This window comes from Trachemys scripta, chromosome 2, assembly GCF_013100865.1.
Source record: "Trachemys scripta elegans isolate TJP31775 chromosome 2, CAS_Tse_1.0, whole genome shotgun sequence".
Classification (NCBI taxonomy): domain Eukaryota; kingdom Metazoa; phylum Chordata; order Testudines; family Emydidae; genus Trachemys; species Trachemys scripta.
Genome location: NC_048299.1, coordinates 36,435,118 through 36,449,234, shown reverse-complemented (window position 1 = coordinate 36,449,234; position 14,117 = coordinate 36,435,118). Strand labels below are relative to the sequence as shown.

The following is a 14,117-nucleotide window of genomic DNA, read 5'->3' as shown; positions in this document are numbered from 1 at the left end:
TAGTTAAGTTGCATATTTTCTCTTTTACACTGTGCACTCCCATTATGTCTTCAAAAAGAGAGAAAACCAGATTGGTGAGTTTTGTTAGAACAAAAGGAGTCTTCATTTCATTATAGTAAATGGCAGTTACTCAAGCTTTCAGATTATTACAGTTCAATTCCCAAAGGTGATGAGGTGGGGAATAGAAAGATGGCATGCAAATAAGTATGGAAGCTTGAAAAGCTTCTTGTGCCTCCCCATGGACCAACTTCAGTGCAAGTATTTCAAAAGCTCACATGGGTCTAATGTTTTATGCATAAATAAGGTTCATTGAGTTAATAGTGGCCTGTGAGATTTGAACACAGTGTGACAATGTTATAAGTGGGGAAAAAAGTGGGACTCCATGGATACCTCCTTCATCAGATGGCCTTGTTACCTCACTGCAGTAAGAAAGGCTAGGGTTTGTCTCAGAACCATCTGACTTTTCACCGCCCAAACTCATGCCAAAAGTACTGGTGGAATGGAAATCCTGTTTATTATAACGGCTTGCTTTTTCTACAAAGGGGAAAAGAATACTGCAGTAAACAGTTAGCTGACAGAAGAGCAAAATAGAACAAAACAAATAACACAGAAAATGATTTATGTAACAATAGCTTGAAAGGTGAACTTTGTTCATTTGCATGTTCATTTGCACATTCATTTGGAACATCACTGGTTCAAAAAAGTTTGACTAGGACTTGACTGGTTTGTATTCTGCTTCAAATGGTATAAAGAAGGAGAAGAAAGGAGGGCCAGGGGCAGAGATCCTAGGAAAAAACAGGGTGAAAATGGAGCAGAGAAGGGAGAGAAAAAACTGCTATTGAAAAATAAAGGCATTATTCCACTCGATATATACAAAAGTATCTCAGATTAAAACGGGCACATTTACTTTTAAATTGGATCACGGTTGGGGAAAAAAAAAAAAAGCATGGCTTTAAATCACATGGGAAAAGGCTTGATATTCAAACTTATTCAAGCACAAACTCCATAAAATTGCTTGAGAAGTCTGCAAAGCCTCAAACATGAAAGTGAGTGACCCATCTGTACATTAAATGCTATTCTTTTTATAGACTCAATATACAAGTGACTCTAGACAATTTACATTGATTTTCAGTCCTAATTACTTAGCCCCAGATGGAAGGAGAGAGTGTGGAGAAAGTACTGTTTGGAAATATCAGCTTTCCCCCTCCTCCCCCAAAACGTGGCAAACTTTGAGGGAAGATTGAGGTGAAAGAGAGCAATAATATAATAATTATATAAAAATATAATAATTATATTATGGGGGGGAGGGATAGCTTAGTGGTTTGAGCAGTGGCCTGCTAAACCCAGGGTTATGAGTTCAATCCTTGAGGGGGGCCACTTGGGGATCTGGGGCAAAATCAGTACTTAGTCCTGCTAGTGAAGGCAGGGGGCTGGACTCAATGACCTTTCAAGGTCCCTTCCAGTTCTGGGAGATGGGATATCTCCATTAATTATTATTTAAAATAGCCATCTTTTTTTTTCCACAGCAAGAAAAATATAGTCTAGCTCACTGCATAGGTTAGGAGTTTAGCATCCTGACACATCTGTGGTCACTGCTGTATTTTTATTTTATATATACTTTTAAAGAAGAAATTTAAAGATTTCAAATACTGTGGCTGTAGGGCATGAAGGAAGCTTATGAAAAGGTCGAGGATGCTTATACAATGTGCTTATACTTCATCGATAATCTCCTGGTAAACTGCATTGCAAAATTGGTTTGGATTCAAACAAGAAATCTGGCCAGCTACTAGGATCCGACTCTCAGCCTACTAAAGACAACTGGAATCTTTCCAGTGAGTCTAATGGGCTTTAGATTAGGTCTCCTCTGATATGGTGCTTTAGGATATTTATGTTTAGGTATTTTGAAAAAATATAAAAATAAAAATAGCAAAGAAAGATTATTTTAATCAATTTTACACTTGGAAGAACCTATTTTAAATACATTTTTAATATTTAAAGAATTCCAAGCTTAAGAGCTCAAAAGACTAAGGGTGAAATCCCAGCCCTGCTGAAGTCAATGGCAAAACTGCCAGTTGTTTCCATCACTAAATGTGTATTATTGTTAATAAACTGTCTGCAAATCAGCTTAAGTTCTTCTTAAAAAAAAAAAAAAAAACACCCCACACTCCTGACCTCCTCTGCTTTCTTTATTAAGGTGAGTGGAAATACTTTTTAATCAAATTCAAAAGGCTCTTTAAGCCCCTACCACTAGTAGAAAACAAGACAATAATGGAAGTCAGGCCATAATATGTTGCCTGTGTTTGTTCCCTTTCCCCTAACCTCTGTCTACTTGTCCGTCTATCCTCAGATTGTGCGCTACCTAAGGGCAGGGACTGTCCTTTCTTGAATGTTTGGAAAGCATAAAGCACATTGCAGGTGCTATTGTAAACAAATGACAGGTGCAAGCAAATATAATACATTGTAAACCATAAGTAAAAACTGCACAAGACCATGAAACTTATTTTATGAATCAAACCCTCCTGTATCTTTGAAGTTTTAGTGAAATCCAGTTATTTGGAAATCAGGACAAGAGACTTCATTACTACTGGAATTACTATGGTTTTAACTGTAACTGAAAACAGTAATTCTAGTTTAAGATAAATGCCTTCACTGTTTCTTAGCTGTGTGTGAGAATATAGTTATAATTTCCTTTAATACACTCATTTTAAAAGTAGAATGGTTGTAAAATGAAAAAATACAACATATGGCTGACATATTGACCTGAAAATTTGATACAACAGCTTCATTAAAAAGTGGATTTGGGGAAAACTCAAGATATAAGCAATACCAGAAAGTATACGCAGACTCCTAGACTGAATACTGTCTTCCAGAGGATCAATGTCGAAGATGGAGCCAGGATCTGTGCGCCAAACTTTGAGGTCTTTTCCCAAAAGAAAGAAATGATAAGACAGACAAGCAGTGAAAGAAATAAAAGCATGAGAACAAGAAGTTTTAAAATGACAGGGATTGCCTTGATCTAGACATTAATGGAAAGATCTAGACATTCCTAGACAAGAAGGCATTTGTTTTCTCAGCTGTCATTTAAAAGACTGTGTTGCATTCATTTTAAGTGTTGTACATCATTCATTATGAGCTTTTCCTTTTAATTTTGTCAACCATGACAGTTACATTTTATAAGGCTATACTAATTTTACCAATTTTCTAAGGCTATTCCAATGGAAACAATTAAAACCCCCATTACACTAGATAGCACTAGACAGTTATCTGGTGCTTCTGTGTCTTAACTGTTATTTCTGTTTGTCATCCTAGAACATAAGTTTCTTAGGGCACAGGCCACATCTTACCCCACATTATCCCAAAGCACTGCTGGACCACAACTTATTAATTTAGTAACAGTTATAACCATAAGACTTTTCCTCACAATTCTATACAGAAATCATTACAAACTTTGCAGTTCACCATCCTGTATCAGATAGCTTAGAATAGAGGTCTTCAGATTAAAAGGTTACATTTTATATGAAGACGTCATTTATAAACAATATATAAAAGGTTGAAATGGTTACACGTTTTACTAAATGACTACTCAATAGTTATAGAGTTCCACAAGTCAAAAGTTTGCTTATAACCATGTATATATAACCATCTATAAAACCTTCTGTCAATAGGCTTACCACAATCGGTAAAATGTACTGCTTGTGGCTGTAACATGCATATCAAACCTACTAATCGTTTCAAAATCAAACCTTGATACTAAGTGTGACCAATTAAAATATGGATCTACCAGATAACAGGGAAAAAGACAAATTGTACATTCATTCATGTGTGTCTTGCTAGACAAGCCATCTGCAGGATTGGATCCCAATATGTTGGAGGAGATTAAATGAACTTGGCCCTGTTGCTGTGGGGGAGTGGAATCAGGCTAATTTATAAGTCACTAGGTAAAGCTGTACCCTGGGGACCCCACATATGTGACATCCCAAGTGTTTTATTGGATTGCTTATGCCAGATCCCTGCAATTGGTGACAACAAGAGCAGGCACAGCCAATAAAACAAGTCCCACAGCCTGGAGCTGGATTCATTGTGTGTGCTACATGTTATCTACTACAGCCTTACACTGGAGTGTAGTACTAGATCCTGCAGACAAAATGAATGGAAAGCCAATGTACAGTCAGTTAGCCCTAGCCATGACAATTGGAACTTCTATGTAAAGCATAGACAGGCTTGAAGGAGGAAGTGAAATGGTGAGTCCCCTGTTTTTCACACTTCACTGTGCATTTCTAAATAAAAAACATGAAAACTACGTACGGACTTCAGTATACAAACCATTTATTTATTATATTGATTTTATGATCCTGTGTAGTCTGCAATAATGTATATAAAACAAGAACCTTGCAATTCACTTCATCAGATGGGGCACTTTAGCTTCATTGTGGCCTCTATCCAACTGAAAATATTGTTGTTGGGAATTTACCTATATAAGCTGCATGGTCCCACTTTACTTCACCAGTCCATAGACAGATCAGAATTCGGGGGCTGTGAAATATCCCATTTATTTCAATGGTTTTGGACTGTCCTATTATGCGTAACATAAAATTCCATTTTCTAGAGCAGAGTTGTTAATTTTGGCATTGTTCGGGCACTGAAAAAAGTTGTTAGGGCTCCACTGATTACACTTAGAGAGCCCACCAGATAGGTTCTAATAAGGAAGTTTACTCCCTACCTGAATGAACATTTATCAACTGGGGTTAACTTAAGAGAGTCAGGGCTGGGTTTTTTTGACCCTGCAATCTTTTCCAGATGCCAAGGACCTCCCCTGAAGGAGTTCCTTGATTCTTTTTAAACAAGTCTATGTGATTGCAAGTCATTTGAGAAAGACATTAACTGAAATATTAGTAAATGTAAAGCTCTCAGGTTTGTCATAGGCTATTTCCATTAAATAATTATTGTTTTTTGCTTTCACTTAAAAAAAAAAGGTATTTCTCTTTATTTTTTCTTTTATTAAAGGACTTCTATTTGACAAATGGTACACAAGTGCTAACTTTTCCTCAATAAGTTATTTATAAGCGGGGAAGTTTATGTTCTGTGAGATGAGCTCAGTTATGACTGACTGGAGTGTGTGCCACTGAGCCCTTCTGTCATTATACTCATGGTTGCGTTAGTGAATTACACGTAGACAAAGCGAAAATAAAGCTTACAATGCAGCACTGGCTGGGTTTTAAAACATGTGCTGAATAGGAGGATGCTGTGGACCACACGAATGCGTGAGCTCTTCTACTCCTAGCTGACTACCTTGCTTCTAGTTGTGGAAGTCAGATGGTGGTTGTGGCTTTGGGGTCTCCATGGCAGGCCAATGATTCCTCTGACTAGGTTGTGTTGCCTTAGTGCCAAGATGTGCAAGGCCTTCACAGTCTGCAAAGTTATCTTCCACTGGGTAGAGCTCTGTCACTCCCTGTTATAAAATTCTCTATGATAGAAGGCCATGTCTTCTTAGTCTCCATTCAATTCTATAATAAATTACCCTTGTGATTAGGTACAGAAGTCTCTAGAATGAACATCTTGGGGATTCTTGTGGCCTGTATTCATGCCAGGCAGAGCAAATGAGAAAATAGGACAACCAGAGAGAGAAAAATTAATAAAGCCAGGTTCTCTTCCCCTTTCCCATTTCTGCTAACTTTTAGGATTTAGATTTTCTTTTTTCAGTTTGAGCAAATATTAGTTGATATGAAAATTCAGGGAGACAGTTGAACTCAAGACCTCAAAATGTTATGGCCCAGAGAGCTACCGTGTCCATTTCCTTCTCTCTGACCACTTATGGCCTTAACCAGAACAATCCTGTAAAGCACCTGTTCTTGAGCTGTGGCCTACCTGAAGAGCTACTGGCAAGCCACAGAATGAGATGTTGTCATAAGAACATAAGAACGGCCATTCTGGGTCAGACCAAAGGTCCATCAAGCCCAGTATCCTGTTCTCTGACAGTGGCCAATGGCAGGTGCCCCACAGGCAATGAACAGACAGGTTATCATCAAGTGATCCATGCTCTGTCACCCAATCCCAGCTTCTGGCAAACAGAGGCTGGAAACACCATTCCTGCCCATCCTGGCTAATAGCCATTGATGGACCTATCCTCCATGAATCTATCTAACTCCCTTTTGAACCCTGTTATAATATTGGCCTTCACCACACCCTCTGGCAAGGAGTTCCAGAGGTTGACAGTGTGTTGCATGAAAAAAATACTTTCTTGTGTTTGTTTTAAACCTGCTATCTATTAATTTCATTTGGTGGCCCCTTGTTCTTGTATTATGAGAAGGAGTAAACAACACTTCTTTATTTACTTTCTCTATACCACTCATGATTTTATAGACCTCTATCATATCCCCCTTTAGTTGCCTCTTTTCCAAGCTGAAAAGTTCCAGTCTTATTAATCTCTCCACATACGGAAGCCGCTCTATACTCCTAATAATTTTTGTTGCCCTTTTCTGAACCCTTTTTTGAAATGGGGCAACCACATCTGCACGCAGTTTTCAAGGTGTGGGCGTACCATGGATTTATATAGAGGCAAAATGCTAGGACCATGTGTACCACTCTTATGGAGCATTCTCAAGGCATTATAGGTAGGGAGAGGAGGCGATTGATGAAGGGGGTCCTTTCCTTATGAACTGATCTGCAGAATTTAAATTGTGGAGAACCGCTGTGTTAGAGGGATACAAGTTTATTCAAACTGAAGAACACTACAGCCCTAGATCTCTCTTGAACAGTGAATGCCAGTTACATCAATGTTCAAGTTAAAGAAAAACTGCATTGACTATTTATAGCATCTTACAAAGTTAGGTAGCAAATAAGAACATATCCCCCCAGCTTCTAGAAATACCTGTTACTGTTTCAGATCTTCATAATATTAGTGATTTCATTAGAAGCTGCCATTGTACTGATACTTCAGTACAAGTTTCACACTGGGAAATGCAGACTAGGAATGAAAGCATTTGATTACTATTTGAATTCATAGGAGAGGTGGTTCTACTTTTAAATAAAAAAAAAATAGAATTTATACCTTAAAACAAATGTCTGCCTCCCCATGCATTCCAAGGGTGAAGCTGAATTCTCTCAGGGCTAATCTACAGCAGACTGTCAATAGCAGTTTTCTATTGGATTATTTATTTGCATTAAATATTATAAAGTCTCAAATATAATAATTTACTCTTTGTAGTTCGATGTAGTGATTAGAATACCTTTATATTACTCTGCAATTTTCTTCTTCTTATGGTTTTGTAAAGCTAGTATCTAGAACAAGTCTTTCATTTTAACATTTGATTACTTAATGTCCTCATTAGTTTGAAACTGATAAGGTTGATTACAATTACCCATTCTGCCTAGCAATTATTCTCTGAAACCCCAATTCTGACCCTTAATTTTAATTTAAAAGAAAAAAACCTCACAAAATAATGAATTGAGGAAGAGTGTATAGTGACTAATAAGGTAAGCTAATGATATTTAACACCATCATCACAATCAGAGCCAACTAAAATGAAAAAAGGGGATATTTTTCTTGGTTATAATGAGGAGGAGAAGCAGAGCCTTTTATCTTCACACAGATCCCTGGACAGCAACATTATTTAACAACTTACCAACAATTATTCCGGGTCTTCTATCCATTTCAACTATATGTGGATGCACTCCTTTATATGCAGCATCACTCATAACCTGGGTGTTTTTTCTCACCCGTTCTGTCACAGGATCATCCACCACTGGTGTAAAACCTCTGCCCTTTGTCTTCTCAAAATCTTCATGATATTTCACCTGGAAAAGAATAGGAATGTTTTTTCCCCCAGCAGTGACTGATATTAACCCATCTGAATTATGCTAAAACTAGCAAGAACTATTTCATAATGAGCAATTTTATTCCTTGATTTTTGCACCATAATAGTATCACAGAAACTGAGATGGAAAAGACCTGACAGGTGGTCTAGTCCATCTCCTTGATATGATTTCATTACATACTTGCTACCATTTAAAAAAAAAAAAAAAACACCACCACTTTTTTTTTTGCTTGCCATTCCATCATGCATTACTCAAGCTCCTGAGTGTCTTCACGCAATGATGCTGACTTGTACATCTAACGATGTAAACAACCCTGTGATATTAGGACAGGGCTCTGAAGGATCTCTTAAAAAGTAATTTAATTCATTAGGAATTTTGCTGGCATGCACCGTTTTATATAAAAAATATACTCCCTCCTCTGACTTTTCTTTTTAAGCACCAGTTGGTTGTATAAAGATAGAAAGTATGGGCAATTAAGTTGTTCCTATGCAACCTGCTTTCCAAAAAGGGACAGAAGAGTAGAAAAAATATTATATACCAAGTCTTGGAACAAAACTGATACGAGTAAGTGTTATAAAGGCAGTATTCCTGATTATGCATTATTTGATTTTTTAAAAAGATTCTTAATCAGTGATGTTTTTAATATGTATATACAACATACATACACACACACTCAACACAATTAATTTCAAGACTCAAGTCACACACAATTCAGGAACATGCACAGGCACAAAGTGGTGTGTGTCACCTAATCCAGTCAAACTGTGGGATGCTCAAACAGTGAGGAACAGCCTGAAGTTTCTTTTTTTTTCAAACCAGACAATCAACTGTTAGAAAGCCATTTATTAGTATTTTGACAATATTTATTACATTCGTATGCGGTTAGCGACCCCTCTCTCCCTTGAATGGCATAAGAGAAAAAACAGTTTCCATACTTTATTACAGTGTTTAATTAGTTACCTAGATTAATGAAGGGTAAACGCCAGTGTACAGTCAAGTGTCATTCCTTAGTATAATCTAGTTATTTGAAGAATGTACCCTACCATTGAGATGTTGTTTTGTGTTTCTCTGACATGCCTTAGCTCAGGTGTATCAAGAATCACAATAGGTCTACCTTTCATCTGCTTCTGATCACTGCTGTACTTGACCTACAAAACAGCAACAACAGTACACATGAAGCATTCATTTACATTGAAAGACACTGCAAATATGAAGCCTCACAATAATGACATTTCCAAATCATTTTTATACAAACTTTTTCTGTTTCCTCCTCTCTCACAACTGCTGTTTTTTGTTTGTTTTTTAAATCTAGGATGCGGGTGGTGGAGGGGACTGGAAATAGCCAATGGACACATTCATTCCATTGGCCACTCATTCAAAAAGTCAGTAGTGGCTGAAAGTCAAACTTCTTGACTGTTCAATGGTATATGTGAAATAGGTCATGAACAAGTTCTTACTAGTCAAAGTGAACATTACAAAAAATACCATCATAATTGGCTCTCTGAAAGGTGTTAGCGCTTGTGCTCAGAACGGAATATGGAGACTGAACTACCAGATCTTCCCTAGATAGTCCCTATCTCTTTCCTCCAGCAGGGATAGAGAATGCTGTAAGAACTTTTATGTCACCAGAGGATTGATCCCCTTGATATTTGGGAGATCCTCCCAGGGCTGCATATGCCAGTTCTATGCCCAGACTTTGCCAGAAGCACAGGTGCAAAATGGTTGCACCAATCTTGGTACATTTAGAAAATGAGCATTTATGCCCTATGTGTTGCATGTGCAGCAGTCGTCATTACTATCTACAATGTTACCTTGTGCCTAATTAATATTGCTGTGGTATATATACTTAGCATACTGAATGCCAGGGATAGCACAGTAACATTAATTACTTGCAAATAGCAATTGTCAAGTTTTTAATACAGCAAATGTTTCTAGTTGGAAAGAGGGAGTCAATTAGCATAGATTTCTGTGTCATTCCAGTAGACTGGAGTACTTTCACTAATGGACACTCATCTTAGTCTTCGTTTCTGAACCATAACATGCAGATTGCATGCAAATATATATCATTTTAGATATATCCATGCATTTACACTCAAAGGTATCTCCTCTCAAAGCATGTGCACAAATCTATTATAATATACTTTTATACTGAGAGGCTAATAGAATATAATCCCAACTATTCAGTAGATAAATGAATATCTGTTTGTTTAATAATCCTTGAGCAATCCACAGTATAAACTACAACATAGTCTCTAAAGATTTGTTAGGCAGTGGTTTTTTTAAATAAATGCGCTTTAACAGTATACAATGAAAATTTAAAATGTAACTGTCTTTCTTGATACCAACATACTTATCTTACATCATATAATTACTGCCAATGCATTTCATTACATCTCTGAGCCACTGCTCATTAGTATGGCAGAGCATTTATCAAGGCAATTTTGGGGAAAGTCTTTGTAAAAATATCTTAGTTTGCAGGAATAATGATTAAAATAATTAAAACTCATGAGTACATTTTTGCGATAAAGAAATTAAATAGCTCAGAACCAGGTATCTAAATTACATTTGTTCTTACATTTTAAGGGCATCTCATGGTCACTTGGATCAACAGTTATTGTTCCTCTGCCTCTTATGTAGTCTCTCTGACAAACCCAGCTTCCTCTACTCTCTCTGATAAACACTGTCTAAGTTTTAGGGTGTTCTTTACTATCACCTCTCTTCCAACACCTCTTGTCCAACACCTGCTCTAGATGAAATCCTGACCTCATTGAGTTTAATTAGAGTTTTGCCACTGATGTCTTTGGGCCCAGGATTTCACCTGTTGTGTTCTGGTGCTTGGGGCACTCCCTGCAAGTTGCTTGACTGATTGTTTCTGTCCCTATGCCACTTTGGCTAATTCCCTGCTCTCTAATAGCCTCCTCTAAAGTTTACTCAAATGTTCACTCATCCATCTATCCCTCTCAAACACTTAGAAAATGTCATAATGATAAAAAGTTAATGGCCAGTTAAAAACAGAAACAAAAGCCTTGAACATAATGAATCATGAAATCCAAGACAAATATACGGCCTTACTCATTGATAGTATGGCAATAGGATCCCTTTTGGACCAGTCATCTCTGATATGGATAAAGCACAACATAATGCAACATGGAACAGAAACCTATGTTCAAGTTTCCATGTTTTGAATCAAAAAAAGCTGAGCTTGCATTGAGTTTAGAATTATCGTTCTTTTTGTCCTTTACCCTAGAGTTTACTTCTGAAGCTTGGTAACAAGAGACTAAGATTTCTCAAACAGAATTCAGATTGACATAGGACGACTTTCTCCTTGTAGAGCACTGCCCCAGATATCCACTTGCATTTTGTGTAATAGTAATTATGGGAAGCATGGGTACTTTTGTTGCCCATGGTGGTACGTGCAGTATATATTTTCAAAGATTAAGAATTCACCTTCAAACGGATGGTGCAAAGGGATGCATTTATCACATCAAATCTAAATTGAAAAGCATACCCTTGTTATGAAAATAAACAGAGCAAAAAGATTCAACAACTTGCCGAGCTGATATTGTCTTGATTCTTCTTGACTCTCTCTATCTCAGGAGTGACACTCACAGAAGTAGCTTTGGCAGGCTGCCCTTTATAGTGAACCTATTATTTCACAGAATAAAAATGGCATATACTATTTCAACAAAACCATGTTACATTACATTAAAGCATATGATTTAAAAGGTCATCCAGGAAACAAATCAAAGGATAAACTGCATTTGAAATTTATTAAAGCTTATAAAACTTGATTCTTGAAAAATAAAATAACCTTGAATTCTTCCTATGGATTTTTATTATTTATGTACTTGTGTGTACATACACACAGAAACACTGTAAAAAGAACAGGAGTACTTGTGGCACCTTAGAGACTAACAAATTTATTTGAGCATAAGCTTTCGTGGGCTATAACCCACTTCATCAGATTCATAGAATGGAACATATAGTAAGAAATATATATACATACAGAGAACATGAAAAGGTGGAAGTAGCCATACCAACTGTAAGAGGCTAATTCATTAAGATGAGCTATTATCAGCAGAAGAAAAAAAACTTTTGTAGTGATAATCAAGATGGCCCATTTTACACAGTTGACAAGAAGGTGTGAGGATACAATTTTTTTTTTCTCCTGCTGATAATACTTCATCTTAATGAATTAGCCTCTTACAGTTGGCCTGGCTACTTCCACCTTTTCATGTTGTCTGTATGTATATATATTTCTTAAGGTGCCACAAGTACTCTTGTTCTTTTTGAGGATACAGACTAACACGGCTGCTACTCTGAAACAGAAACACTATGTACACCAATTAATAACTTGGCATTTACTGTACTAAAGTTTATCGTATTTATGGTACTCCCTCCACTTAGAATAGGGCATCCCACAAATACTGCAGTAAATTCTATGAGAGCAAATGGTAAGTGTCGAGATTTTAATGGCACCCAGTGTATATAAAAAAACAAACCAATAAACCCAGAGATCACATAAAGGATACATCCATGTTCCAAATTGCATGCACTATTTCCATTGCTGATTATCCGGGGTGATGGAGTACACAGAGGAATATGACAGAGAGAACAAGGGAACAGAGAGAATTAAAATCAATTGTCAAAATCACATGTTTATTTAAATGTACTTTGCATTTTTTTTAATTAAAGGAAGTACACATCTAAAGGTAATGCATTAAACTCATGCATGTTAGAACATAAGAACGTCCGTACCGGGTCAGACCAAAGGTCCACCTAGCCCAGTATCCTGTCTACCAACAGTGGCCAATGCCAGGTGCCCCAGAGGGAGTGAACCTAACAGGTAATGATCAAGTGATCTCTCTCCTGTCATCCATCTCCACACTCTGACAAACAGAGAGTAGGGACACCATTCCTTACCCATCCTGGCTAATAGCCATTAATGGACTTAACCACCATGAATTTATCCAGTTCTCTTTTCAACACTGTTATAGTCCTAGCCTTTACAACCTCCTCAGGTAAAGAGTTCCACAAGTTGACTGTGCGCTGCATGAAAAAGAACTTCCTTGTATTTGTTTTAAACCTGCTGCCTATTAATTTCATTTGGTGACCCCTAGTTCTTGTATTATGGGAATAAGTAAATAACTTTTCCTTATCCACTTTCTCCACATCACTCATGATTTTATAAAGCTCTATCATATCCCCCCTTAGTCTCCTCTTTTCCAAGCTGAAGAGTCCTAGCCTCTTTAATCTCTCCTCACAGGGGACCCATTCCAAACCCCTAATCATTTTAGTTGCCCTTTTCTAGTGCGAGTATATCTTTTTTGAGATGAGGAGACCACATCTGTATGCAGTATTCGAGATGTGGGCATACCATCGATTTATATAAGGGCAATAATATATTCTCAGTCTTATTCTCTATCTCCTTTTTAATGATTCCTAACATCCTGTTTGCTTTTTTGACCGCCTCTGCACACTGCGTGGACATCTTCAGAGAACTATCCATGATGACTCCAAGATCTTTTTCCTGACTTGTTGTAGCTAAATTAGCCCCCATCATATTGTATGTATAGTTGGGGTTATTTTTTCCAATGTGCATTACTTTACATTTATCCATATTAAATTTCATTTGCCATTTTGTTGCCCAATCACTTAGTTCAGTGTTGTACCAATATGCAAAAGGAGCAAACAGCATGACCTGGGAAACTATAGGCCAGTTAGCCTGATATTAACCCTGGGCAAAATCATGGTGAAGATGAGATGGAACACAATCAGTAAAGAATTAAAAGTTGGTAGAATAATTAATGCCAATCAACATGGATTTATGGAAAACAAGTCTTACCAAACAAGCTACTTATTTTTTGATGAGATCACAATTTTGGTTGATAAAGGTAACTGTGTTGATATAATATACTTAGGCTTCTGTAAGGTATGTGACTTAGTCCTAGATGACATTCTGATAAAAAATATTAGCACTGTTCAAAATCAATGTAGCCTCTATTAAATTAATTAAAAACTGATTAACGGAGAAATCACAAAAAATAATTGTAAATAGGGATTTAGCATCCAATGGGGGTGTTTCTACTATGGTCCTGAGTGGACCTGTTCTTGGCCCAAAGCTGTTCAATACTTTTACCACCAATGATCCGGAAGAAAATATAAAATCATTACTGGTAAAATTTGCAGATTACACAAAGAATGGTGGAATGGTGAACAATGATGTGGACAGGCCAATTTTACAGACTAAACTGGATCATTTGGTAAGATCTCATTTGAACACACACAAACACAAACAAATA

At 37.0% G+C, this 14,117-nt stretch overlaps 1 protein-coding gene across 13 annotated transcripts in view; it reads right to left on the bottom strand.

The window, feature by feature from the left end:
- NEBL (nebulette) overlaps positions 1 to 14,117 on the bottom strand; it is a 402,354-nt gene that overhangs the window by 30,029 nt on the left and 358,208 nt on the right. For 9 of the 13 annotated variants that reach the window (XR_004644415.1, XR_004644416.1, XM_034760305.1 and 6 more), the window contains 5 exons: positions 11,368 to 11,460; positions 8,859 to 8,963; positions 7,623 to 7,794; positions 2,828 to 2,920; positions 391 to 534 (listed from right to left, as the gene is read on the bottom strand). Coding sequence is in view for 11 of the 13 variants with exons in the window: in XM_034760305.1 (XP_034616196.1) it covers positions 391 to 534; positions 2,828 to 2,920; positions 7,623 to 7,794; positions 8,859 to 8,963; positions 11,368 to 11,460 (607 nt within the window). In the remaining 2 variants the exon portion in view is untranslated. Of the gene's footprint in view, positions 1 to 390; positions 535 to 2,827; positions 2,921 to 5,188; positions 5,505 to 7,622; positions 7,795 to 8,858; positions 8,964 to 11,367; positions 11,461 to 14,117 lie in introns of those variants that run through there. The other 4 variants (XM_034760313.1, XM_034760314.1, XM_034760311.1 and 1 more) reach the window with 4 other exon arrangements.